Below are 23,814 nucleotides of genomic sequence, written 5' to 3' on the forward strand. Positions count from 1 at the left end.
TCTCTTGTTCTGGTGATGAGTTTGGGGTGAGATGGAGGGATGAGTTTAGGCCTCAAAAGGCTTGCTTGCTTGGTTCTTCCTTTTTGCAGAAAAAACAGTTGATGATGTTCTTCATAAATTCACAACCTCATAGTACAGTTCTCATAGTGATTCTTTCAACCTCGTAGTGACTCCCACAAAGGGGTTAGGCTTGCAGGAAAAAGTAATTCTGCAGAAAGTTGCCTTCGGATAGTGGTTTTCAGTTCTTCATTGACATGGACGAGGCAGCTTGTTTCCTATCCCCCCTCCCAATGTCAGTGGGCAAGAAAGTAAAGCTCTCACTGATCATGTAAGATCAAAGCCAGTGTATTTCATACATTGCATCCCCCATTACCAATTTTTCCCTGCAACACACTACAGGGGAGATTGGGGGACCTTCTGGGTGAACTGTTTGAGGCCACAGCTGTGACTGGCACCCAGAACAAACTTTGCAGATGTATTCTTGAGCAAACATTTAAAAGAAAATCTGTACAGTTTTGTTAGCTGAAAAATCCATCTAGAAAAGTTCTATAGGAGTAGGGTGTTATAAATCAATGAAAGCAAATTGGGGGGTGAGCAGTTAAGTATGTTCTAAATGCTCCTGTTTTGGCTGCAAAGGGCCTGCAGAAAGAGTGCTTGTGACCATTTTGGTCAGATCACGTAAGCTGTGGTGTCCTCATGGAAGGAGGGGGAGGAATTGGGACTCGCTCATGTTACGATCCCTTGACATGTCAGTTTGTTCGTTGCTTGAGATAAAATGCATAGCGTAGCAACAGGTTTTCCTCCTTTTAAAGGTATGTTTATGGGCTTAACAGTTCTGACTACAGTATTTTACATCAAATGAGTCTTGCTGAATCCGACCAGTGGTCCATCTAGTCCGAAGATGTTGGGACAAGGTGGACCACTAGAGGTCCAACAAGCAGCCCTTGGAGGCCAACGCTTTCCCCTGTGTTTCCTCCTTGTGCTGTTATTCAGAGGTAGATGGCGTCTGAATATGGAGGTTCACCTCGGACATCCTGGCTAGTAGCCTCTGAGGGATCTTTCCTCCCCGACTCCCCTTTTAGAGCCATTGAGGCTTGTTGCCATCAGTAATAATTAGTTGAGCAGCACCTGCTTCATCTGCCCTGAATTAAAGCTCCAGGATGTCCAAAGGTTCAGAAAGACGGGACCTGGGGGCAGAGTTGTGTCGGAATTGCTGCTGCGCTGATGGTTTCTGCCGGCCAGTGTGGAAGTGAGTTATGTCTCTCTCTCTCTCAAAATCTCATGCTCATCTGTCTGGGTCAAATGTTTCTCAGATGTGTGTTTAAAGAAGAGCTTTGGGTGCTTAGAATACACAGACGAGGCATCTGCGTGATCTGCAGGCGCTATGACTTGGTCTACACATGCAGTAAAGGGACATGGTAGAATGAATTGTGCCATTTCCAAGTGCAAGTAAAAAATGTCACACATTTCCCCTTTTGGCAGCTACAAATAAAACTTGGGGGGGGGGCGTGGCAGGTGAACCTAAGGGAGAAGAATTCTAGATCCGCGCGCTCTTTGATGTGCCAGTTGTCTCCTTGCAAGGGTTTTTTCTACAGTAGAGGAGCATTCAACTTGTGATTCTACACCAGCAACTCTGAAATGCTACTGTCGATTCAGCCACTTTGTTCTGTTGCCTTTGTGGACCCAGAACAGAACTAGAAGTACATGCTGTTACCTGTTCAGCTCCTGCAGCAGCATGTAGACCACTGAGCCTTTGGAATTATCAACCTCTTGCATGGCTGAGATAATGCAGGGGGAGAGGACCTGGTGGGAAAAGCAAGGGGTGGCCAAAGCTTGAATCCTGCAGCCAGAGGCAAGCTTGGTACTGTGATCCTCCACTCTTTCAAGGTGTTCTGGGTGTCCCCCTTCCCCTGGGGCAAGCATAGCAAGTGCTTATGATTTGAAATTTAAGTCCAAGTATCTTCTGCAATGTACAGAACTCCTCAGTGCCCTCCAAATTACCACAAGGAAGCACCTCTTTGATAACCCATACATTAAATTGACTTGTAATATGGGGCCCTTTCTTCAGTTGAGAGGGTGGGTGGGAATGTGGGTCATGTACAGCACCAAGGATTGGACACCTCATGTCTGCAGCAGAGGACAAGCATTATGCAACATGAAAAGGCTCCAGATCCAAGCCACATGGAATCTCATACTATTTTGAGATTGCTTAGAGAGCCAATTTCTGCTTCCAGTACAACAACCTACCCTCACTGCTTCCCAAATCTTTGGAGGGGGGGCAATTCCCTGTGGTAGCTGCCACCACCTGCAAGCATAGCCAGGAGGGCCATCAAATGGGGCTGTTTTTGTAATGTCATGACAACACTTGGGAGGTGGTTTCTTTTATCAACAACACAAAGTTTGATTTCACTGTCAACTTCTCATGCTCCTGTACTGGAGGGAAATTGTTATTGCATTGCTGGAATATGCCCAATATAGCGCTGATCTCATTTGCCAATCCCCACCCCATGTTTTATTGTATTTGTATGCTAGTTCTTATTGCATTGATTTTATGAACTTGTAATCTTCCCTCAGTCACATGGAAAAGGGTGGACAATAAATGAAGGAAATAATTTATTTAAGACCCAAGACAAATTCATTCAGTGTGAAAAATATCTAGCACTGTGTATGTAGTCTGTGTCTTCTAAGTGACATTCTAGTTAGCTTTAATAATAGCTCTTGTCTAATTTCTGCAATAAGGATCTATTTTTTTTTAATGAGCTCTTTTTCAAACCTTAGCCTTTTGTCCAAAGTTTGGCCCCACCCCTTCCCGAGGGTTGCCCCACTGTGGCATGTTCCAGCGAAGCTTCAGCACATTTTATTTTAGGTGGTCAAACGCATGCACTACCTGGGCTTTGAAGGGAGAGCCCGGCACGTGGATGTTGGAAAAGAAGATGCTGATGATGTATTCACCCGGTCTCATAGGCAGGTAGGACACGGAGCAGGTGCCATCGCTTTTATACCTGCACTCATACTTGGATGCACCTGGACCCTCCACAGTCAGGTGAAGGTCTCCGTTCCCAGCTCCCTTGGCATCTATGGTGAAGGAAGCCGGGCATCCTGCCAAGCCGCCCTTCAGGCCTGCTCCATAGGCATTCACCTGGGGAAAAGAGGAAGACCGGCAATTTACCTCTGCAGTCCATGGATCCTTTACCTCTTCCTTTCTTACTCCTTCAGGTGAAGGGCAATCCTTCAGAGAGAGCTCTTTTCCTGTTTGGGTCCTGTCAGCATTTAATGAATGGCAAAATGCCCCCTCTCCCACTGGCCTCAGAAAGAGGGGTGGCGGTTGGATAATAATAATAATAACAACATTCAATTTATATACTGCCCTTCAGAACAACTTAACACCTACTCAGAGCGGTTTACAATATGTCATTATCCCCATAACAATAATCACCCTGTGAGGTGGGTGGGGCTGAGAGAGCTAGAAGCTGTGACTGAACCAAGGTCACTCAGCTGGGTTCAAGTGGAGGAGTGAGGAATCAAACCTGGTTCTCCAGATTAGAGTCCCGCGCTCTTAACCGCTACACCAAACTGGCCTCTCCTCTTTGGCCTCCTCCCTCAAGTCTTTCGAAGGCCCTAGCCAGGCCTGGGGCTTGCCCAATGGCCTCCTTCTACCCAGAAGCCTTATGGGGGTGCTGTCCTACCTGGGAGGGACCAATAGTGCTTCTTGAACCACTTCTGCCTTGTTGCTCCTCTGCCTTGCCCCCCAAGGTGGAGCTTCCCAACAGCTGATTCTCAGGCAGCTGGTTGTCAAAGGACCAGCTGTCAGGGTGCTTGACACTTAAAGGGCCAGCTGCTGGCGTGCAGCTCTTTATAAGGTGCCACAGCTAACATGCAGGGCCGGGCAGCTGTCATGATTGACTCTGCAGGGAGCTGAGATCGAGGGGAGCATGGTATTGTTCCCACCCCCCACCCCCAACAATCCATGATAAAAACACTTCCTGAAACCTATTAAAAACAAGCAAAATACATCATTAAAACCAGGACTTTTTTCCGGCTGGAACGCAGTGGAACGGAGTTCCGGAACCTCTTGAAAATGGTCACATGGCTGGTGGCCCCGCCCCCTGATCTCCAGACAGAGGGGAGTTGAGATGGCCCTCCGTGGAGGGCAATCTCAACTCCCCTCTGTCTGGAGATCAGGGGGCGGGGCCACCAGCCATGTGACCATTTTCTCCGAGGCCACTGAGTTCCACCCCCCCTTTTCCCAGAAAAAAGCCCTAAGTTAAAACCATATAACAAAACATAGGGCAGGAAGGACAGAATAATGAGGGATAAGTACATGAAGCAAAAAAAGTCCTCGCTTTCTGGCACTAGAATGAGACAGGGAAGTCTCTCTGGGGAGGAAGTTACAGAGTTTTGGTATTCCTCCAGGTGGTAGCTGGAGAGCTCCTGGAATTATGACCTATTTCCAGGCGACATAAATTAATTCCCCTGTGGAGAAAATGGCTGCTGTGGAGGGTGAACTCTATAGCATTATGCACGTCTGAGGCTCCTCCTCGAACCCCACCCTCTCTAAGCTCCACCCCCCAAATCTCCAGGAAATTCCCAACCCAGAGCTGGCAACCGTAGACCAAGAAGGCCCACTCCCAGGAACTCCCAAAGCAGGGTCTTGGAGGATGACCGTAGCCACCTGGCGGGTTCATGAGTCCATGGTACTCCCTATTTTATTACCACAACTACCCTGTTAGGTAGGCCAGGTGGAGGGAAGGTGACTGGCTCACCAAGTGAGATCCATAGCAGAACAGGGATTTGAACTCAGGCATCCTGGATCCCCTAATCCCACACTCGCCGCTACATCAAACTGACTTAAGAGCTGAGTGTTTGTTGGATAGTGCCATTCAGGTACTTCGCTCATTCCCAGAGCACCGATGCTGCCCCATTGCACCAGAGCAGACTGGGACCTGGATCCTCTCTCGACACTGCGCAGGTTTTTCTCCAGGTGTTGCAGAGGCAGTCCTCTGCTGTGGAGCTCACTTCCTCTTCCGCTTGGCACTTCGGGCTCCCTTGAAAAGTACTGGAAGTATGTAATCAAAAGTGCCTAGTGTGAGAGGAAAGGAGCTATGCAGAGGACTGCCTCTGCAGCACCTGGAGAGCAGCACACCTGCAGCAAAGGTCCAGGATCCAAGCCACGCACGGCAATGCCAGCCCAATGTACCAATCACACTCTTCCCAGTAAGGAATTAGTCCCAGCCAGCCCCAGAGGCCTTGCCTTGAACGGAATGATAGGCGGTCCGGCCTCCACAGGGAAGGGGCTGCCTGGGACGGGCACCCCATCGCAAGTCACATCCACTTCGTAGCATCCCTCCTCCGGGAGGATGAACTTCACCACGCTGTTGTCAGGGCTGAGGCCTGTTTCCACCTTGCAGGGCACTGGTTTGCTGGGGGGCCCTGTGATCTTGGCAGCCACCTTGCCTGAACCACCAGCCCCCGTGGATGTGACGGTGAACGCCTGCTCTTTGCCCACTTCCAGCTCTGCAAGAATGGTTTGTGCGTCAGGTGTTCATCTAGATCAGAGGTCCTTTTACAATCAAAGCACCAAAAATACATCAAAATTTAGAGCTCCACAAAGACCCCTGGGTAGATCTGCAGTCTAGCCTTATTTGGAACCCTACATGATTGTTTTAATACATTACCATAAAGCTGTGTACGGTTTATGCTTGGATTATTGGCAGCTGTTCACTCTTTCATTTCCCTCGCTGTAAAGCATCTCTAAGAAACACATTAATCCGGCAGACATCTTTTCCTGCCATTCCCTTCACATGATAGTTCTTCGAACATCCCACCTACCCCTCCAATGTACCTTAACTTAAAGATTCGATTTTATTTTTTAATGAGCCTTATTTGGTTCTGTACTGAGCCGCAGGCTGCAGACTACTGATCCAGAGGGCCACCTCACACGCTCTCAGCGTTCCCACTGATGAAGAAACCACTGGTACCCAGCCCCACAAAAAGAGCTTTAAAGTTGACCAAGAATGGCAGAAACTGAAAACAGCTATACATGCCTAGGTAGCCAGTAAAAAGTCCAGTAGCACCTTTATGACTAACCAACTTTATTGTAGTATAAGCTTTCGAGAACCACAGCTCTCTTTGTCAGCTGCATCGTCAGCTTTCAAGAACCACTCCTCTTTTCATCAGATGCATCGATGCATCTGACCAAAAGAGCTGTGGTTCTTGAAAGCTGCCGATGCATCTGACGGAGAAAGCTGTGGTTCTCAAAAGCTGCCGATGCATCTGACAAAGGGAGCTGTGGTTCTTGAAAGCTGACAATGCATCTGACGAAGAGTGGTTCTCGAAAGCTTATGCTACAATAAAGTTGGTAAGTCTTCAAGGTGCTACCGGACTCTTTACTATTTTGTGACTACAAACTAACACGGCTAACTCCTCTGGATCTAGGTAGCCAGCATTTTGAGAAATCATAGCCTAAAAGCTGGAGATGACGAAAAAAGTTTCAGATGGTATTAAGCTGAAAGGAGAGAAGGATGCTGGCATGACTAATGTTTGCTGGAAAACAAAGCAGCCATGGAGCATTTCCAACTGTTAGGCCCTGGCATGTCTCCTAGAAGAGAAAGTTCGTGAGCAGCCGCTAAGGAAGATAAGCTAGTTTTCTCTCATGGAACCTGGATGGACTCTGATGGGCCCAGTGATCGATGCACGTGAGCAGGGCTTTTTTTCAGCTGGAACGCGGTGGAACGGAGTTCCGGAACCTCTTGAAAATGGTCACATGGCCAGTGGCCCTGCCACCCCTGATCTCCAGACAGAGGGGAGTTGAGATTGCCCTCCGCTTTGTGGAGGGCAATCTAAACTCCCCTCTGTCTGGAGATCAGGGGGCAGGGCCACAGGCCATGTGACCATTTTCGCCAAGGGCAATTTAAACTTTAAAAAACTCCCCCCTTGTTCCAGCTGACCCAAAGTGACATCATTGTGTCACTGAGTTCCACCACCTCTTTTCCCAGACAAAAAGCCCTGCATGTGAGGGTGGTGAAATTACCAGAGTTCTCATCAGGGCAGCCACAACAGTTTAATCTAAATGCCGCATAGTATGGTCAGGGCTAGGGACAGGCTGCCCTTCCGTGAAAGTATGGGGGGTGGAAATACATCTTTAAGGGCCGAACTTGACGTTACTTTGAATGTGCATCTGTCACAAAAGCAGCAAGTAAAATTTGCTCTCTTTTTGCCTTTATGCCCTGTAGGGGAGGGAGGCATGATAGGATTTTCCTCATGAGCAGAGGCCACTGTTGTGCACGGCCACAACTTAGAAACAGAATTACGCCAAGTCAAGTATGCAGAGAAGATACAAGCAAAGAGCCACGCCCCAGCAGTTAAACGACTGAGATACATACTGCTATGAAGTCCAGAAGTCTTGATCTTGCCGAGGTCCAGGGTGGGTACCACAACCACAATAAAAGGGCTTTGGGGGATGTGTTCTCCACCGTAGGTTACGTTTACTCCAATGTTGCCCTAAGAAAGACAAGAACCGCCTTTACCTATACCTTGAGGCACAATATTTAAGTAATTAGCATTGCAATGCTCAGCCTTTTCAGAATATTAACTAGTTAAAAGTTAGTTCACTGAGCAGGTTAGAGGCCAACTCGTCACCAAGGACCATGTGCAAGTTGTTGCCATGACAGGAGAATGAGACGTCTGGGAGATCCCTAGATCAGAACCTTGGCAGCCGACCACCCCTCAGTTCTCTTAGAATTGCAAGGCGTCCTGGGATTCCACATTCTTTTCCATACTCTTCCAAAAGCTGACCTGCCCAGCATGCTTTTTAGGATGAACTAAAAAACAAGCCAACTTCTGGCACTTCAAGGAGGCCCCATTTCAGCCACAGTACAGGGAGAAATCAACAGACCTCCCGCGGTGAAAGTTCACAATGAACCAAGTTCAAACCATTGAAGTGCCCCATGCAAAAGACAATATAATTCTCATTAGTAATTCACTTTTCAATGAATGAATGAAGTGCAATGTGCTCAATTATCAATAAATATAGTCAAAAGTCAATAAATAGAGCCCCAGGGTGCAGAGTGGTAAGTTGCAGTACTGCAGTCCAAGCTCTGCTCACGACCTGAGTTTGATCCTGGCGGAAGTCGGGTTCAGGTAGCTGGCTCAAGTTTGACTCAGCCTTCCATCCTTCCGAGGTCGGTAAAATGAGTACTCAGTTTCCTGGGGGTAAAGTGTAGAAGACTGGGGAAGGCAATGGCAAACCACCCCGAAAAAAGTCTGCCAAGTCATTACTGACCCATGCAACGTCCCCCCCATGGGTCAGTAATGACTCCGTGCTTGCACAGGGGAGTACCTTTACCTTTACCTAGTAATACATACAGTTCACATCCAATAATAAATATCGCCAATGATACAATACAAATCCACTACCCGGTCATGTTACCAGGAAGCACACTTCTACATCCCGAGTTTAAAGAGCTCATAGAATTTAGCTGCAAGTGCTTACAATGCCAAATTAGATGTATTTATTATTGGATGTGAACTGTATGTATTACTAATATTCTATTTATTGACTTTTGACTATATTTATTGATAATTGAGCACCTTGCACTTTATTCATTGGAAAGTGAATTACTAATGAAAATTATATTGTCTTTTGCACAATGCATGTTAATGGTTTGAACGTGGTTAATTGTATATAGTTTTATTGTATATAGTTGTTACATGGTTTTATTGTATATAGTTGTTTTAATTTTACCGTAATGTTTTATCTGTTTTAAAGTGTATTTATGTAAACTGGAATGTTGTACTCTGCCGTGAGCCCGCCTGCGGGGAGGGCGGACTAAAAATCTAATATAATAAATAAGTAATTGTGTACTTTCACTGCGGGAGGTCTGTTGATCTCTCCCTGTACTGTGATTTCCGCTGTGCCCCTTGTTGATCTAACAGTTTATGGTCAAGCTACCCGCCCACCTCCTCTGTCCTCACTTACTTGCTGTACAGGAGTATATTTGACAGTATAGGTGTTGTCGTGGTGATGTATTATTTCAGAGTCTCGAACAACTTCTCCCTTTCCTGGCCCAGTGAAATGGACGTCCAGCCTGGTCCTCTTGGCGGCCGCGGCGTTGACTGTGAAGTAGGTCGGTTTGCCGATCTCTACTCCTGCTGGAAAGGAGAGTCGGATGTTAGGGAGATCTGTGGAGACCTACAGGATGAGCTGGTGTGGCCAGATCCTTGTACAGGGTTTGCCAGCATGCACATCCCCCTCCCCCAGCCAGGTTAAAATGCATTTGCCCAAAGCGATTACAATTTAGGTTTTAAAAACATTTAAAAGCAACTTTCACAGTTCAGCTGTATTTTAGAAGGCTTTTTAAGTCAAGCTTTTTTGATTCTTTAAAAAGACACTACACTCAAAACAGCAATAGAATGAGAGCAATAGAACTGGATGAAATCCAGTCAGCCGGGAACAATTACTGGATGGGAAAAGGTGGGGGGAAGGCAGGGAAACACCCCCCTTTGCCTCACCACAAAACCTGACTCCTGAAGCCGCTTTCGTTTCTCAGTGCCACCTGAGGGGGCTTCATTTATGTTGTTTCTCCTTCAGAGAGAATGTGCAGAGACAAGAAAGGGGTGGGGGGACAGACCTGAGGTGACACACAGAAGTGCGCACAACTTGGCATGCGGAGAGAAAGAGAAAGGAAGTGCACATATTTAAAAGATTTATACCCTGCCTCAACCCAAAAGGCTTAACTGTTATATTGACACACAATATGTGAACAAGAGAGGGTATTAAGATGGGCACAGCTGCCCACTCCTGCATTGCTCCCATGGTCTGAACAGTGGCACCTGCCCGGGTTGCCTTTTCTACAGAAGGCCTCATGTTGGAAGCTTGCCCAGTCCTCCCAGCCAGAGATCCAGCCCCACTCCGCACCCGGGGACTCCCAACTCACCACTGTAGAGGCCGGGTCCCTCAGCCTTCACCTTGCTGGCCATCCTGTCGAGGGTCCACCTTGATCCAGATGGGGCTGGTCTGCATTGGCCGACAGGTAATAAGTGAAAATGGTGGTTATACCCAGTTGGTGCCCCCTCCCTTCCATTGAAGCCACCACTGCAGGGAGAGGTCTTACCTGGCAGGCAAAAAGCACCATGATAGTGTAGCTGCCAGGTGTGCGTTTGACCTGTGAAGGTGTCATTGTCCCTTTGAATGATGTCAGAGTCAATGGCTGCCTCAGCTGGGCTCACCACACACGGAGCACCTTTCGTGCCGCTGCTCCTACCACTTCTACAACAAGCACCGAGCCGCCCCCCACCCCAGGCTGGGGACAGACAGACAGCCGGGCAGAGGCACGCCAAGACACGCCCCCGCTCCATTCTCGCCCCGCCCCTTGTTCGGGCGCCCCGCCCCTGCTTCCGAGGCGGCGAGTCCCGCTCCCGCCCATTGGCCGAAGCTGGCAAGGCCGCGACCAATCGGGCCGGGGCAGGGGCGGGGCTTGGGCCTGGCGGGAAGATGGCGGCGGTTGACTTGTTCGAGCGGCTGAAGGTAGGGAGCGCCGCCGCTCTTCTCCGGCCTGGGCCGGGTCGGGCCCCGTCCCGTCTCTGGCTCGGGGACGGGCTTTCGGGAGTCGGGGGGCGCGCCATTACCCCAGCGGGCCTTAGCAGAAGGCGGGGCTGCCTTGCTCTCCAGAGGAGCCTCCGCGTCCAGGAGCAGTCTATCTCTGAGGAGGAAACGCTGGGCAAGGGGCGCGTGGTGCCTCCCTGCCTGAAGGCGGCGGCCCGTCAGGCTCTTGCGTTTCTGCTGCTTTGGGGTGACTCTGCGGCTTTTTTCTTGAACAGAAAACCCACAAACAAAACCACCTTGGAAGGTGAACTCCTCTGATGCTTATGGTTGAAAAATAGCATCATTTCATGTTGAAAAAAATCCCCCCCCCCAATTGATTCATTTGTTGTTTTTCATTTATATTCTGCCTTTCTCACAAGGCAGATTGCAAGTCGGATTTTTAAAAAACTTTCAGTCAATAAGCGCATTAGAACATACAACTTTATTTTATGTTTCTGTTTGTTTATTTTTGTCATTTATAGTTAGGGTTGCCAGCCCACATGTGGCGGCAGGAGATCTCCCGGAATTACAAAGAGATCCGTTCTTCTGGAGCATATGGCTGCTTTGGAAGGTGGACTCTAGGGCGTTATACCCCATTGAGGCCCCTCCCTTTCCCAAACTCCACCGTCTCCAGGGTCCACCCCCAAAATCTCCAGGAATTTCCCAACCTAGATCTGGCAACCCTATTTATAGCCTGCCTTTCTCACTGAGACTCAGTGGGGATTACACAGTGTGAGATGAGGGCAGTCAGTTTCAAAGACATTTCAATAAGCAATGTAATAGGATATATAAATGCAAATTTGAAAAGATTTAAAACTAGCAGGAGTCCAATACAGATGGTGCAATCCTAAACAGAGTTACTCCAGACCAAGCCCGTTGATTTTAGTGGTCTTAGACTGGAATAATTCTCTGGTTAGGATTGCATGGAGAATTGAAGAAATGCTGAACAGTGCACAAGCGATTGTTGGCCTGATATATTAGACAACATAGCAATTACCCAGTAGGATCATGCTTACAGCAACTTACATAGTAGTAAAGTATAGCCCCTATCTCTTTCCTGGTATATCTCTTTGAGACCACTTCTTTATAGTACAGCCCTCCTATCTTGAGTCAAAAGCAAAAATTCATTCTAAGATAAAGTAATGCAGTCATGCTGGGATTGTGCGGAAGGCAGGAGCAAGAACAAGTCAAGCAAACTTATTTGTTGAAGACAACCTCATCGGTATAGGAAAAACTTTATCTCCAATAAAAGTCCCCTCCTGAGCTGATCTGTTACATCACAGCTTCGCTTCCTTTACAAGAGTGCACTCTTGAACAATTCTGTTTTGCACATTTTACCCTATGACTGAAGCAAGGGGGCCTTTCCTGGTAGGCTCAGGCAGATGGTTCCACAGTGTAGGACCACCACAGAGAACAATATGAAACTAGGAGTGGAAATGAGCATTTTTGGAGGGTGTTGGCGAGTATAGCAGCAGAGGGTTCTCTGATGGGTCTTTCTGGGTTGTGATGTGTGCAAACTCTACCCACCTTTGCTTCTTGCCTTTGTACAGAAACTGGGCTGCCCTGCCTTGGAGGGGGTTTACCTGTCTGAGCCTGAAGACATTCAGAAGTTGTTGTGTACTCCCTCACCTCATCGCCTGGATATACTGGAATGGATTTGCATCAGGTAATGGCCCTTGGGGTTAGATTCTGATTCCCTTACAGTGTAATCTGGTTAAGACAGCTCAGAGAATCCTGGATTTATTTGGCCATTATTCCCTATGGGGAAAACTAACTGGAGGGGTGTGTGTGTCATTTTTCAAGCAAAGTCCATCAAGTTTGCAAGGAACCTACTCCTGACCTCCCAAGTTTCAGGAAGGTTGGACTCTGGGGTCCAATTCTGTGGGCCTCTGAGGAAGGTGCCCCCAGCCACTCTACATTATTCCCTATGGGGCAAACTATCTAGGGGGCTTGGGTGGCATTTTTCAAGCAAATACTAGCAAATTTGCAGGGAACCTGCTCTTGACTGTCCTCTAAAGACCAACAAAGTTTCAGGAAGATTGCACTAAACTACCCAAGCTGAGTCCCCACATCTCTATAGACTCTCGCCTGACTTATTATACTAGGCCCTTCTCCGCTTAACTGCTCCCTCTTTCCTCCTACCCTTCTGTAATTTTCTGTAAAAACAAGAAAAAATATTTTGCTTCTTCCCATTGTACCCGAGGAAGTTAGCTTTGATGCACAATAGCTCATACTGGAATATATGTGGTTATTAGTCTTTAAGGTGCTACTAGACTTCTATTTTGTTTTTGTTTAAAAAACCATTTAATCAGTTGATGGCTTAAACTAACGGCCATGGTCAGAAAAGAAAGCTTGTTGTGATGTGTCGGCATGAAGCTACCTTCTGCTGAACAAACCACTGGTCTATCAGGCTCAGTATTTCAGAGGTGTTTGTTGTTGTGGGGATAAGTACAACTTTGTACATTAAATTATAAATAATGCATTTTATGTTGGTAAAACAGCCAAATAGGTTTCCATTGGATAGGAAGGTAGGTATTGCAACTATTTCAGTTCCCCCCCCCCAAACTGTTCTCTCCCCCACTCATGGCTTCAGAAGTTCCAGAAATTGGGCATGTCTGCAATGAGACTGACTCTGTCTTTGCTGTTTCTTGCAGTGTGTATCCGCCCCTCCGGGAACAGTTCTCATCACTTAAGGAATCACAGACAGATATGAAAATTAAAGGTACATAGGGTGCTCAGGTTCAAAAGGCCGATGTGGGAAAAGAAGTAAAATACGCGGACCAACAGCCAAGGGAGGTAGATTGTGGTGAAAATAAGCGGAGACCATCAAGTTCTACGTCCTCTTTCCCTCAGTGGCCCATCAGATACATTTGGGAACCCCACAAGCAGGCTCAGGGATCGCCGCTTCTCCCTGTATCTGAAGAAGGAAGCTTTGACAGGTGTTCCCATATCCCGTCACTGGTATCTCCAGTGAAGGGGGTCGCAGGCCAGGGAAGGCTCTTTGGCTGACACTTGGGAAAGTCAACGTTAGCAATCTTGGACTACACTGCCTAATTTTTTGTTAGTTCCTGCAAAGCTGCTTTTTTAAAAAAAAGAACAGTAAGTGTTGGGTCTAATGGTTTATTGTTTTTTTAAAAAAGGTTTATTGCCTGTCATTATTACTATGGTGAAATGGACTTCAGGTGACAGGTTGCTCCATGATGTTCAAAAAAATCCTTCCAAACCGAAAACCAACACAGCAATTGGGGGGGGGGGGGAGATGCAGAAGCTTCCTCTCCGTGGTGCTAGCTTTCTGCTTGCAGGGAACTCTTAACGTTAAGGAACGTTGCAAGTTGGAATCTGTCGTCTTGCAGTCTGAAGCAGCACAGTCCATTTTGCCCCTCTCATCCTTCAGTGTGTGTAAACTAGTCCTTGGACACTGCCCCAAAAGCAATAAGCTGGGAGTTGTGTTTGAAGTGAGTGAATGAGTGCTCTCTTACGTATGGTGCTCTCTTACGTTCATTACATCTGGAGCCTATGCAGGGAGGGCAGAATAAAAATCGAAAATAATAAACAAATAAATTAAATAAGAGTTCTAGTCTCTCTCAAGGGAAAACTTTGAATGGGGGGTTTCAGACCCGTTTTTAAGGCTGGGAAAGCAGGCGTGGCTGTGGCTGAGCATACCCCTGTAGCCGAAAGTGTTTGTAACTGGACTTCTGCTTTTTTAACAGGAATGGTGAAGCTGGGGTCTGACCTGATGCTTTGTCGAGCCGATGACCTGGATCTCATCGAGGTAGGCATGCAGAGGTACAGCACCCTCGCTTACCTCTCTGGGCAGCTTATTCCGCTGCTAAACAGAGGAATATTTTCCTAGTGCTTTCTAAGGCTGCCTGTCAAATGTACTCGCAATGCTGTTTCGAATGCACATCTGTTCTCTGGAAGCTGCCAGAGTGCTGCTCCGGTAGCAGCAACAGGAGGCAGAAAGGGGAAGGGCATTTAGTGGGCAGCCCCATCACTGGTGCCGGCTTCAGCCCTCGGGCAGCTTGTTCCGTGCAGCCAGCTGGTCTTTGCTGTGTACCGCATGTAAAGAGAGGGCTTGAGGCATGTTTGCAGTTGGCGAGCATCCAGAGGCTACCTTGTCTCCTTGCCTTGCTTTCCTTGGTATCTGAAGAAGGGAGCTTTGACTCTCAGAAGCTTGTACCTTGAAAATCTTGTTGTTTTCTAAAGTGATACTGGATTCAACTCCTGCCACCTTTCTTCTGTCACTTAATCCACTTGTACTCCAACAAGCTGTGCAGCTTTGGCGCTCATCTGAAAACTCATTTTATTTTTGGTTTAGTGTAGTGATTAAGAGCAGCAGGACTCTAATTTGGAGAGCCAGGTTTGATTCCCCACTCCTCTTCTTGAAGCCAGCTGGGTGAACTTGAGTCAATCACAGCTCTCTCAGAGCTCTCCCAGCCCCACCCACCTCACAGGGTGTTTGTTGTGGGGATGATAACAACATACCTTATAAACTGCTCCGAGTGGGCATTGTCCTGAAGGGCAGTATATAAATCAAATGTTGTTGTTGTTATTACTGTTACTCATTCATACCCTGCCTTTTCTCTCAATGGGGACTTGACGTGTCTTGCACCATCCACCTCTCCTCCATTTTTTCCCTCACAGCAAACCCTTGTGAGGGAGGTTAGGCTGAGGGGGTGTGACTGGCCCAAGGTCTCCCAGTGAACTTCCACGGCAGACTGGGGAATTGAACCTGGGTCAGCCGGATCTTAGTCCATCACTCTAACCACTACCCCACACTGGCTCTTTTCTAGTTGGAACTGTTGGGTTCCATGAATCTTCAGCTGGTCCTCCTAGGAGTTCCTTTCAAGAATTTTAAGTGTTTCTGTCCCTTTTCCTCCGCACCCTTTTGAGCATCTGTCTGCTGAGGCCATGTACTTCTGAATCCCAGCTCCTCCTGGCAGACATTTGAGGGTTAGCTTTTGGAGGCTGGCCACAGGATTCAGTGGTCCCTCATCCTGCAGAGCCTTTTTTACCTTCTTTAAAATTGGTACAGAATCCTGCCTCCGGAATGCTGACTGGCGTGGGTCCTAGGGACCGTATCGCTCCAGTCTCATTCCAGCTGCACTGACTCCCACTTTGTTTCCATGCCCAATTCAAGGTGCTCGTGTTGAACCTTAAGGCCCTGTGTGGTCCGGGACCAGCATTCCTTGAGGCATGCATTCAGCCTACTTCCATACACAACCTGCACAACCTGTACGCTCGTCTGTCAAGGCCCTGCTCCGGGTGCCCCTGCCATCTGAGCAGGCCTTCGCAGTCAGGGCACCAAATTTGTGAGTGGCGTGTGCATGTCTGTGTGTGTATGCATGTATGAATGTATTGTATTTTCAAGTTTTCAATGTTTGTGGTATTTGGGGCCTGAGTTGGGTGGACAGGTGGAATAAAAATGTTCCAGGTGGAAAAATACAGCTCTGAGGCTGAATGCCGTTCTCCGGCTCAAGTGGCACGAGCACTGCCTTGATTGGGTACGTAGCTTCCCACCCTGCTTGGGACCTGCTGCTGCTGCTGCTGCTGCTGGAAATGCCTTTGGCTTTGGGGGCTCGAACACTGTAAGTCAAAGAAAGGGGTTCTCTTCTCCTCCTCCTCCTCCTCCAGTAATCAGAGAACATTTGGGCATCTTCACAGGGAAAGGCCAGCGCTCCAAAGCAGCTCAGCTTCCTGGGACGGCTAGCAGCTGTAATTCCATCTCTGGATAGTCTCGGGGTCTCTGACTCCCGGTCTGCCTCCAGCACTTTTTCCAGGTAAAGGGGCTTCTTCAGACACAAACGAGAGCAAAGCCATGACCCCTGCCCAGCAGCTGGGTCCAGTGGGAGGAGGGCTGGCTGAATGTATGGCTTTGCTGCTGCCTATTGGCTTCCTGGCCCATCACGCTGAGCTGAGCTGAGCCTCAAGTGCTGAGCTTTGCTGGGAAAGAGGCCAAGTCAAGCCGACCTGTGCCCTCTTCGGGGAGAGACTGACGGGGCTCCTTAAGGCAGGGCTGCAGCTGGAACTGAGTTGGGTGGCTGAGGAGAGAGTGTGCGATACCCATCCCAGTGAGTGCTTCTGGCGGCCCAGCTGCTGCCCCCTGACTGACAGACTCTTACCAAAAGCAATCTGTATCTTTGGTAAGAATGTGCCCCCCCCTCAAAAGCCCATGCCAGTGCCACCACCTGGGGTTTTGCAGGCATTAAAGGAGCACATGCCCTGTGCTCAGTATGGGCCCTTCTGCCATTCACTCCTCACTCTCTGAATGCCAGAATGTCTCTGGTACCACATGCCATCCCTGACTCTACTGATTGAACTGATCCGCACACCCTTCCAGTGCCAGGGCTAGCCCACCGGTTTATCTGCCCTTTCCTCCAGTTTTCTGGATGATTAGTCCTCGCAAAGCTGTGACAGAATTGCCTGTTTCCCAGGGCCTTGTGTCACAGCTACATATGCAGCGGGTCTGAGGCTTTCCCCTTCTCCCTTTCTCTCCCAGCCAAGAGGAATCTTTCCGAGAGATGGTAAAGAAGAATGAGAAATTCCTGAGGCAGGTTTTCTGCAGCTCGGATCTGCAGGCCGTGCTGAACCCCGAATGCCACCCCTGGAGCTCAGATATCAAGCCCCTCCTCTTGGGTGAAAAGGCGCTCCAGAAAAGGTGAGCGCCCTGGGAGATCCTTGGGCTGGCCTCCCCCTAGATGTGCAGTGAGAGAGGGAAGAACCTGAAGCTGAGTTGAGAACGAAACCTCCCATTTCAATGGCTCCTCCTCGCCAAACCAGTGGCAGATTCAGAGTCCCGATGCCAATCCCCCCACCCTCATGTCTGTTAAGGTCCCATCTGCCGTTGGTCTCCCATGAGAGAACTCTACTGGAGGTATCCAAAGAGCTGGAGGAGACAGCCACTGCCTTGCAGGACTTACGAGCCCAGGTAAGGATTCCCAAGACGTAGGGCTTGAGCCTCCTGCTCAGTGGCCTGAGGGCTAGCTAAAGGCTTATGTTTGAGGCTGCTGTTCCCAGCAAGCCAGAGAGAGGGTGCTGGTTTACGCCTGATCCTGTCCTCTCTCCGCCTGAAACGTATTTTCTGGTCTTTATGAGCCTGGCACAGAGAGAAGCTGTTTGCGGTCCCCAAGATGCAGGGGAGAGGCAGGCCAGGAGAACGGAGACTCAGAGCCAAACTACACGAGACGAATTACAAGCGTTCAACTCATGAACGCGCTCACACGTGTTTCTCCATTGCTTTCCTGTTCACTCGCAGACCGCGGTCACACTGCTCTCGAGCTGCACTTGATCTCGTGCTCGGCCTGGCACGTGTTTCTTCCTCGTACTTCCCAGATGAGAGATGGTATCCCATGATGCACCTTCTCTTCACGCATGCTCAAACCTTCCTCTGTAGCTTTTCTGAGAGACTTGTTTACTTAATTGGATGTATCGGGGTGGGGGGGGACCCGCCAGATTTCGGGGGGGGGCCTAAAAAATGGGGATTCCTTACCTCTGCTGAGATCTTGCAAATTCCAGGAAGAGGGGCATCTAGGCAAAGGGGGGTGGGCAATCCCCATTTTGGGAGCTGTGGCAGCGTTTCTTACTGTCAGTCAGAGCCAACTCTTTCCTGCCTGTATGTCCCGAGCCACTTCCGATCTCCATTATTCCCTATGGGGAAAACTATGGGGGCTATCCAGGGGGATGGGGGGTGGTATTTAGCAAAATAAATCTACAACATTTGCAGGGGGCCTACTGCTAACTGTCCTCTAACGACCTCCCAAATTTCAGGGAGATTGCTCGTTGGGGAGCCATTTTATGCACCACCACCCCCAAGAAAGTACCCTCAGCTACCCCATTTGTTCCTATTTCAGGGAAAAAACTGATAGCAACTGGAGAAACACATAGATCATGTCTTCCCCAGGATCCAATCTCCCTGAAACTTGGGGGAGGGGGTGTCTTTAGAGGACTGTTAGGATTAGGTCCTGTGCAAATTTGGTGGATTTTGGACCTTGGGGAGCCATTTTATGGACCCCCCCAAAGAAGGTGCTCTCAGCCACCCCATTTCTTCGTATAGCGGGGGGGAAACTGACAGCAACTGCAGAAACACATGGATCATGCCTTTCCCAGTATCCAATCTCCCTGAAACTTGGGTGTGTGTGTGTGCGTCTTTAGAGGATAGTTAGGAGTAGGTCCTGTGCAAATTCTGTGGATTTTGCTTGCAAAATGCCACCTAAGCCCCCTAGATAGCTCTCCTAGTTTTCCCCATAGGGAATAATGGAGATTGGAGGTGGCTGGGGGCACCTTCTTTGGAGGCCCATAAAATGCCCCCCGAAGTCAATCTTCATGAAACTTGGGGGGGGAGGGTCTTTAGAGAACAGCTAGTAGTAGGTTCCCAACAAATTTGGTAAAATTTGGTCCTAAAATGCCCCCCTAGACCCCCGAAAAGCCCCAAATCACATTTCTCATTGGAAATAATGGCCAAATTTTACCCAATTTGCTCTGTATTGCCGAGACAAACTGGAAAATGAGTACCCCCCTACCCCATCCTTTTCAGGTTCATATATCAGGCATGTTTCTAAAATTTTGCTCAGATGCTTAGTCGTGTTGCCATGATCTTTCTTCCCACCTCCTCCTTATCCCGACCGAAAAAGTTGCATAGAGAGGAGGAGAACGTTAAGGGGGGAGGAGGGTGCAGGAAGGAGAAGTAAGGAGGTGGCGGCATCAACTAGAAAACAGGAGAATTTAAAACATGCCAGATTAAAAGCAAAACAGTTTGGGTGTAAGCCAGATCTAAGGGCAAAAAGAGGGGACAGGGAAGCGGAAGCTGCCCAAAATCGACGCTCTGCAATGCCGACTCGCTGATTATGACCATGGACACTTGCAACTGCGACTACACCAGTTACCCAACACAGGCGCTGACTAGGGCTACAGGACACGTGTTCACTCGGGGTAAAATAGACACGGGCAGGTAGGAACCGACATGATTCTAGGCATTCACGTAGCCTCGCGTAATTCGTCTCGTCTAGTTCAGCTCCCAGTGGCAGCAGCCTCTGATATGCGAAGGGCACTAAGTTCTCTGACTAACAGCTGGAGGGCCAGGGCCTTCTTCAGAGGAAGCGGGGAGCCATATCAAGAGCAGCAATGCCTCACCTAGCAGCAGAGGAGCCGAGTTGCAACCTTCCTTGACCACGACTCTTTTGGCTCGGCAGTGTTCCTTCCTGCACGGGACCTCAGCTGGGGCTGAGCAGCTTCTTGATGGCGCCACAGTGCTACAGACCCTCAAGCTGGTTGTCTCCGACTTCAACCAGCTGCTCGTGGCCTTCGAGCAGGTATACGGGAACGAGCTGCAGAAGCATTGTGAGCGCCCTGCGCCTTGGCTGAGCCCATGTGGCCCCCTCTTCAAAGCTGTGCAGCAGGAACTCTGGCTCTGCATGCAGGTTGGTTGGGAAGGAGCTCGGCACTGGGAGTCATTTGGTGGTAACGTGGGGAATAAATCATGTCTCTTGATGCACTGAGGGCTTTCTGCATTCATGGAAGCTGAAGCTTCGGGGAGCGATGAACAAGGCAGGAAGGAGGAGTGGGAAGAGGTGCAGGGCCCAGCAACCGTCTAGTTTGGAGGCCTTTAACACTGTTGAGACTGTGGGAATTTTGAGGACAGATACTGTCCATTGTGGTGCTGCACAGAAGGTTGGGGGTATCAAAGCAAGCGTGCCAGATGTGGACAGCTGTTTCCAAAAGGCAGCTTCCTGCAGACATAAAGGTGATGCTTCCTGAGCCCTTCAGAAGAGTCTCCTGTTCTGATGAGGAGGTGGAAAGGTAGAGCGTTTGGGGGGAGAACAGGCGTTGCCAATAGGCCTGGAAAAAAGTGCCCTGTCTCTTTAACAGAGGTTTAATGTATGGAAATGGGCAGCTGAAGTTATGGAACTAATTAACAACATCTGGTCAATAACATCTAACTATAGTTTCAGGTGGATAACCGTTTTGCTCTGCAATAAAAGTGCACAAGATTCGAGTCCAGTAGCACCTTAAAGACCAACCAGATTTGCAAGAGTCAAAGCTCCTTTCGTCAGATATGTTTAGAAGTGGAACTATGCAGGCAAGGTTTTTATCCAGCCAGAGAGCGGGAAGGGTATTTAAAATAAGGATGGAAGCACCCTTACTCCCCCCACCCCACACACCAACTTCTGGCTTGAAAAAGATCCTACGTAGCGTAGGATCTAAATGTGTCTGAAGAAGGGAGCTTTGACTCTCAAAAACTCCTACTCTGGAAATCAAGTTGGTCTTTAAGGTGCAATTGGATTTGAACATCTAATTATATAATTATTATCTAAGGGACAGGACATTTTTTTTCTCCTGGCAACCCTATGAATGCTGGGAAACGCAGCTGGTGGGCCCCGTGTTTGGGATCGCTGATCTGGCTCATTTCCTTACAGCTTCTTTCTTCTCGGCCTCATTCTCAGGACGATCATAGAATCCTAGAGTTGGAAGGGGCCATACAGACCATCTAGTCCAACCCCCTGCCCAGTGCAGGATCAGCCTAAAGCATCTCTGACAAGTATTCATCCAGCCTCTTCTTGAAAACTGCCAGTGAACGGGAGCTCACCACCTCCCTAGGCAGCTGATTCCACCTTTGAACTACTCTGACTGTAGATTGTACAGCTCAGCCAAAAATGTGTGTCTGAGCCTTGCAGTCTCAGTGAGAACAAAGCCCAGAAGAAAGATGGCGGCTGCCTTCCTCCAGAGCAGTGATCCCAAACATGGGTACCCGCCAGTTGTGTTCCTGGCACCACCAGTTGTGTTCCTGGCACCCGTACAATTCCATGACATCAGAGAGTCAGGCTTTGTATTCATAAGAGCCCCCCTAAGTCAGCCCCATGGGCCATCAAGCCCCACACCCTGAGGCCAACGCAGCTGCCAAACCCCTTGACCCGGAGAGTCATCAAGCAGAGCTTTCCCCTGTTGCTGCATCCTGGCATTGGGATTCATCGGTTGACTGCCTCTGAATAGAGAGGCTCCCCGTAGTCACTATGGGTAGTAGCCACAGATGTTAGAGGCTAGTAGCCTCTGTTAATTTTTTTTAATCCCCTTTTAAAATTGTCGATGCTCGTGGCTGTCACTATGTCACTGGTGGGAATTCCACAGTTTACTTACTTACTTACTTATTCCCAAACTTTGTTTGCTACCCTGATGAGAACTTAACCCTAGCGTAGCCCCTGCAGTGGCGCATCTCCATCCTAATCAGTAAGCATGCAGTAGTAAAAAAAAAGAAAAGAAACATCACTTACAGCTTTTTTTCTGAGCTGTGCCAAACTTGTTTAAATGGTGTAGACTTGCAACATGTGAAGCCGGTTTACTGGGACAGCAGCTCCCAGTAAGGTTGCCTGCTTCTTGTGCATCAGTGTTGGTCTCAGCTGTGTTAGTAACCCCGTCCTCTCTCCAAAGAACTCGGGGGGATCTGTATATTGCATGGGTATACAGCTGCAGCTTATTTCATGGCCTTTGGACACACACACACTCCAGCCAATGTGTGTCTGAATATATGGAGGTGTGGGGCATACATTTTATACATCTGATGAAGTGAACCCAAGCCTACGACTACACTCCATCAGTCTTTTAAGATGTGCCATGAGACTGAGTCTGAAGGGAAAACATAATGGAATCCCCCTGTAATTATCCTTCCAGGGACAGATTTCTTCTTCTCGCTCCCAGCTGCCCTTGTGCCCGGGTTTCAGGCCTTGTCAGGGGTCCAAGGCAATTGGAGGTGGCTGAGCAATTAGGTTTGGGCTGATAAAGTAGCTGAGGAGCTTTCTGTTCTGTGTGTTTCTGCAACCAGGAGTTGAAAAGCCTGGCCCAGGTCACAGAAACCTCCGAGCACGTAGCGCACACTGTGAGCCAGCTGCATGCAGAGAAGCTAGCGTGGAGGGGCAGCGCTAAAGCCACCTTGCGTAAGTACCACTCTCAAGGGTAGGCTGCTCCTGAGTGGGCGCCCCTTGTGCCTCATCTGGCATTGGGAGTCTTGTCTGGGTAACTTTCATTTTGTGGCTGGACTGGCTGCCAGCTCCTCTCAGCTCTGTCTGCTCAACTCCCTCCCAGCTTGGATCCAAGTTTGGAGATGCTGCCTTAAGTCTCTCCTTTGACTCTGTCCCTTTGGAATATCCCAGATCTTTGAGGGGTGGTGGTGATCTTCCTTTAGAGGCAGGAAGGAGAAGGCGTTAGCCTGAGTGATTGTACTCATAAGAGAGAGAGAGCACCCAAATCTGGGGTGCCCTTGCTGAAAGGCATCTATATTCCTTGGCGGCAGCAGTATAGAGGTGAAGGGGGGCTTCTCAGACTCAATGAGAGACATATGGGGGGGGCGGGTTGCCAGCAGAAGGTTCCAGTTTTGGCCCTTGGCTTCTCCACCTAAGGGAACTCTGGTAGCAGGTGGTAGGGCTGACCTCCCACCACAGGGAACTGCTGCCAGAGTAGACCAAGGGTCTGACTTGGGACAAGGCACCTTCAGGTACTCCCAAGCCCCCGACCCCGACGGTGCTGTTTTTCTGTCCTTTCTATAGCGACAGGTTTCTTTTTTTCAGCTTCAAAACTTGAAGAACTGTGCCAGAAATACAAGACCATTCATGGCGCGCTTCACAAGCTGCCGGTGATCCTGAGCAGTACAAAGGAGACCACCTCCCTGTGAAATACCCACCAGATGCCAGACCCAGACGGCGGAAGCCCCCTTGCCATGTTTTCTTTCTTGTACATAAATGTATGTGATCAAAAGGAAGGAGCCTCTTTGTACTTTCTCTGTGCATCTTGTAGCCTCTGCCAAACATGCTGGCTCTGCAGTGCAGCTGCTGTTCTCTGGTTTGAGTAGCTTGGGCAGAGCTCTCCCCCTAAACGACAGAATAATCGAATCATGGGGTGGGAAGGGATCTCTAGGGTCATCTAGTCCAACCCCCAGCACAGTGCAGGAGATTCACAACTACCCCTCCCCCCCTCCAACCTCCCCAGTGACCCCTGCTCCATGCCCAGAAGATGGTAGAACACCTCCAGGATCCCTAGCCAAGCTGGCCTGGGGAAAATTGCTTCACAGTCAATGCTCTGTTGTGATTCTGACTGGCCTCTTCTTCTGGAAGGCAGTGTAGTATAATGGTTAGGGTGTTAGACTAGGATCGGGAAGACCTATGTTCAAATCCCCGTTCTTCCATGGAAGCTTGTTGGGTGACCATGGGCCAGTCACACTCTCAGCCTAGCCTGCCTCACAGGGTTGT

The 23,814-nt window shown here is 49.0% G+C and overlaps 1 protein-coding gene across 1 annotated transcript; it reads left to right on the forward strand.

Annotated features, from left to right (window-relative positions):
- Positions 1–10,480: 10,480 nt before the first annotated feature.
- HAUS7 (HAUS augmin like complex subunit 7) lies at positions 10,481–23,327 on the forward strand. The gene is made up of 10 exons (XM_055003646.1): positions 10,481–10,525; positions 12,133–12,248; positions 13,237–13,304; positions 14,293–14,354; positions 16,247–16,362; positions 17,082–17,240; positions 17,414–17,510; positions 19,771–19,998; positions 22,395–22,506; positions 23,137–23,327. Exons 1-10 carry the CDS (start codon positions 10,493–10,495, stop codon positions 23,238–23,240), a joined length of 1,095 nt encoding a protein of 364 aa, XP_054859621.1. The 5' UTR covers positions 10,481–10,492; the 3' UTR covers positions 23,241–23,327.
- The last annotated feature ends 487 nt before the right edge of the window (positions 23,328–23,814 follow it).

This window comes from Eublepharis macularius, chromosome 19, assembly GCF_028583425.1.
Source record: "Eublepharis macularius isolate TG4126 chromosome 19, MPM_Emac_v1.0, whole genome shotgun sequence".
Classification (NCBI taxonomy): Eukaryota; Metazoa; Chordata; class Lepidosauria; order Squamata; family Eublepharidae; genus Eublepharis; species Eublepharis macularius.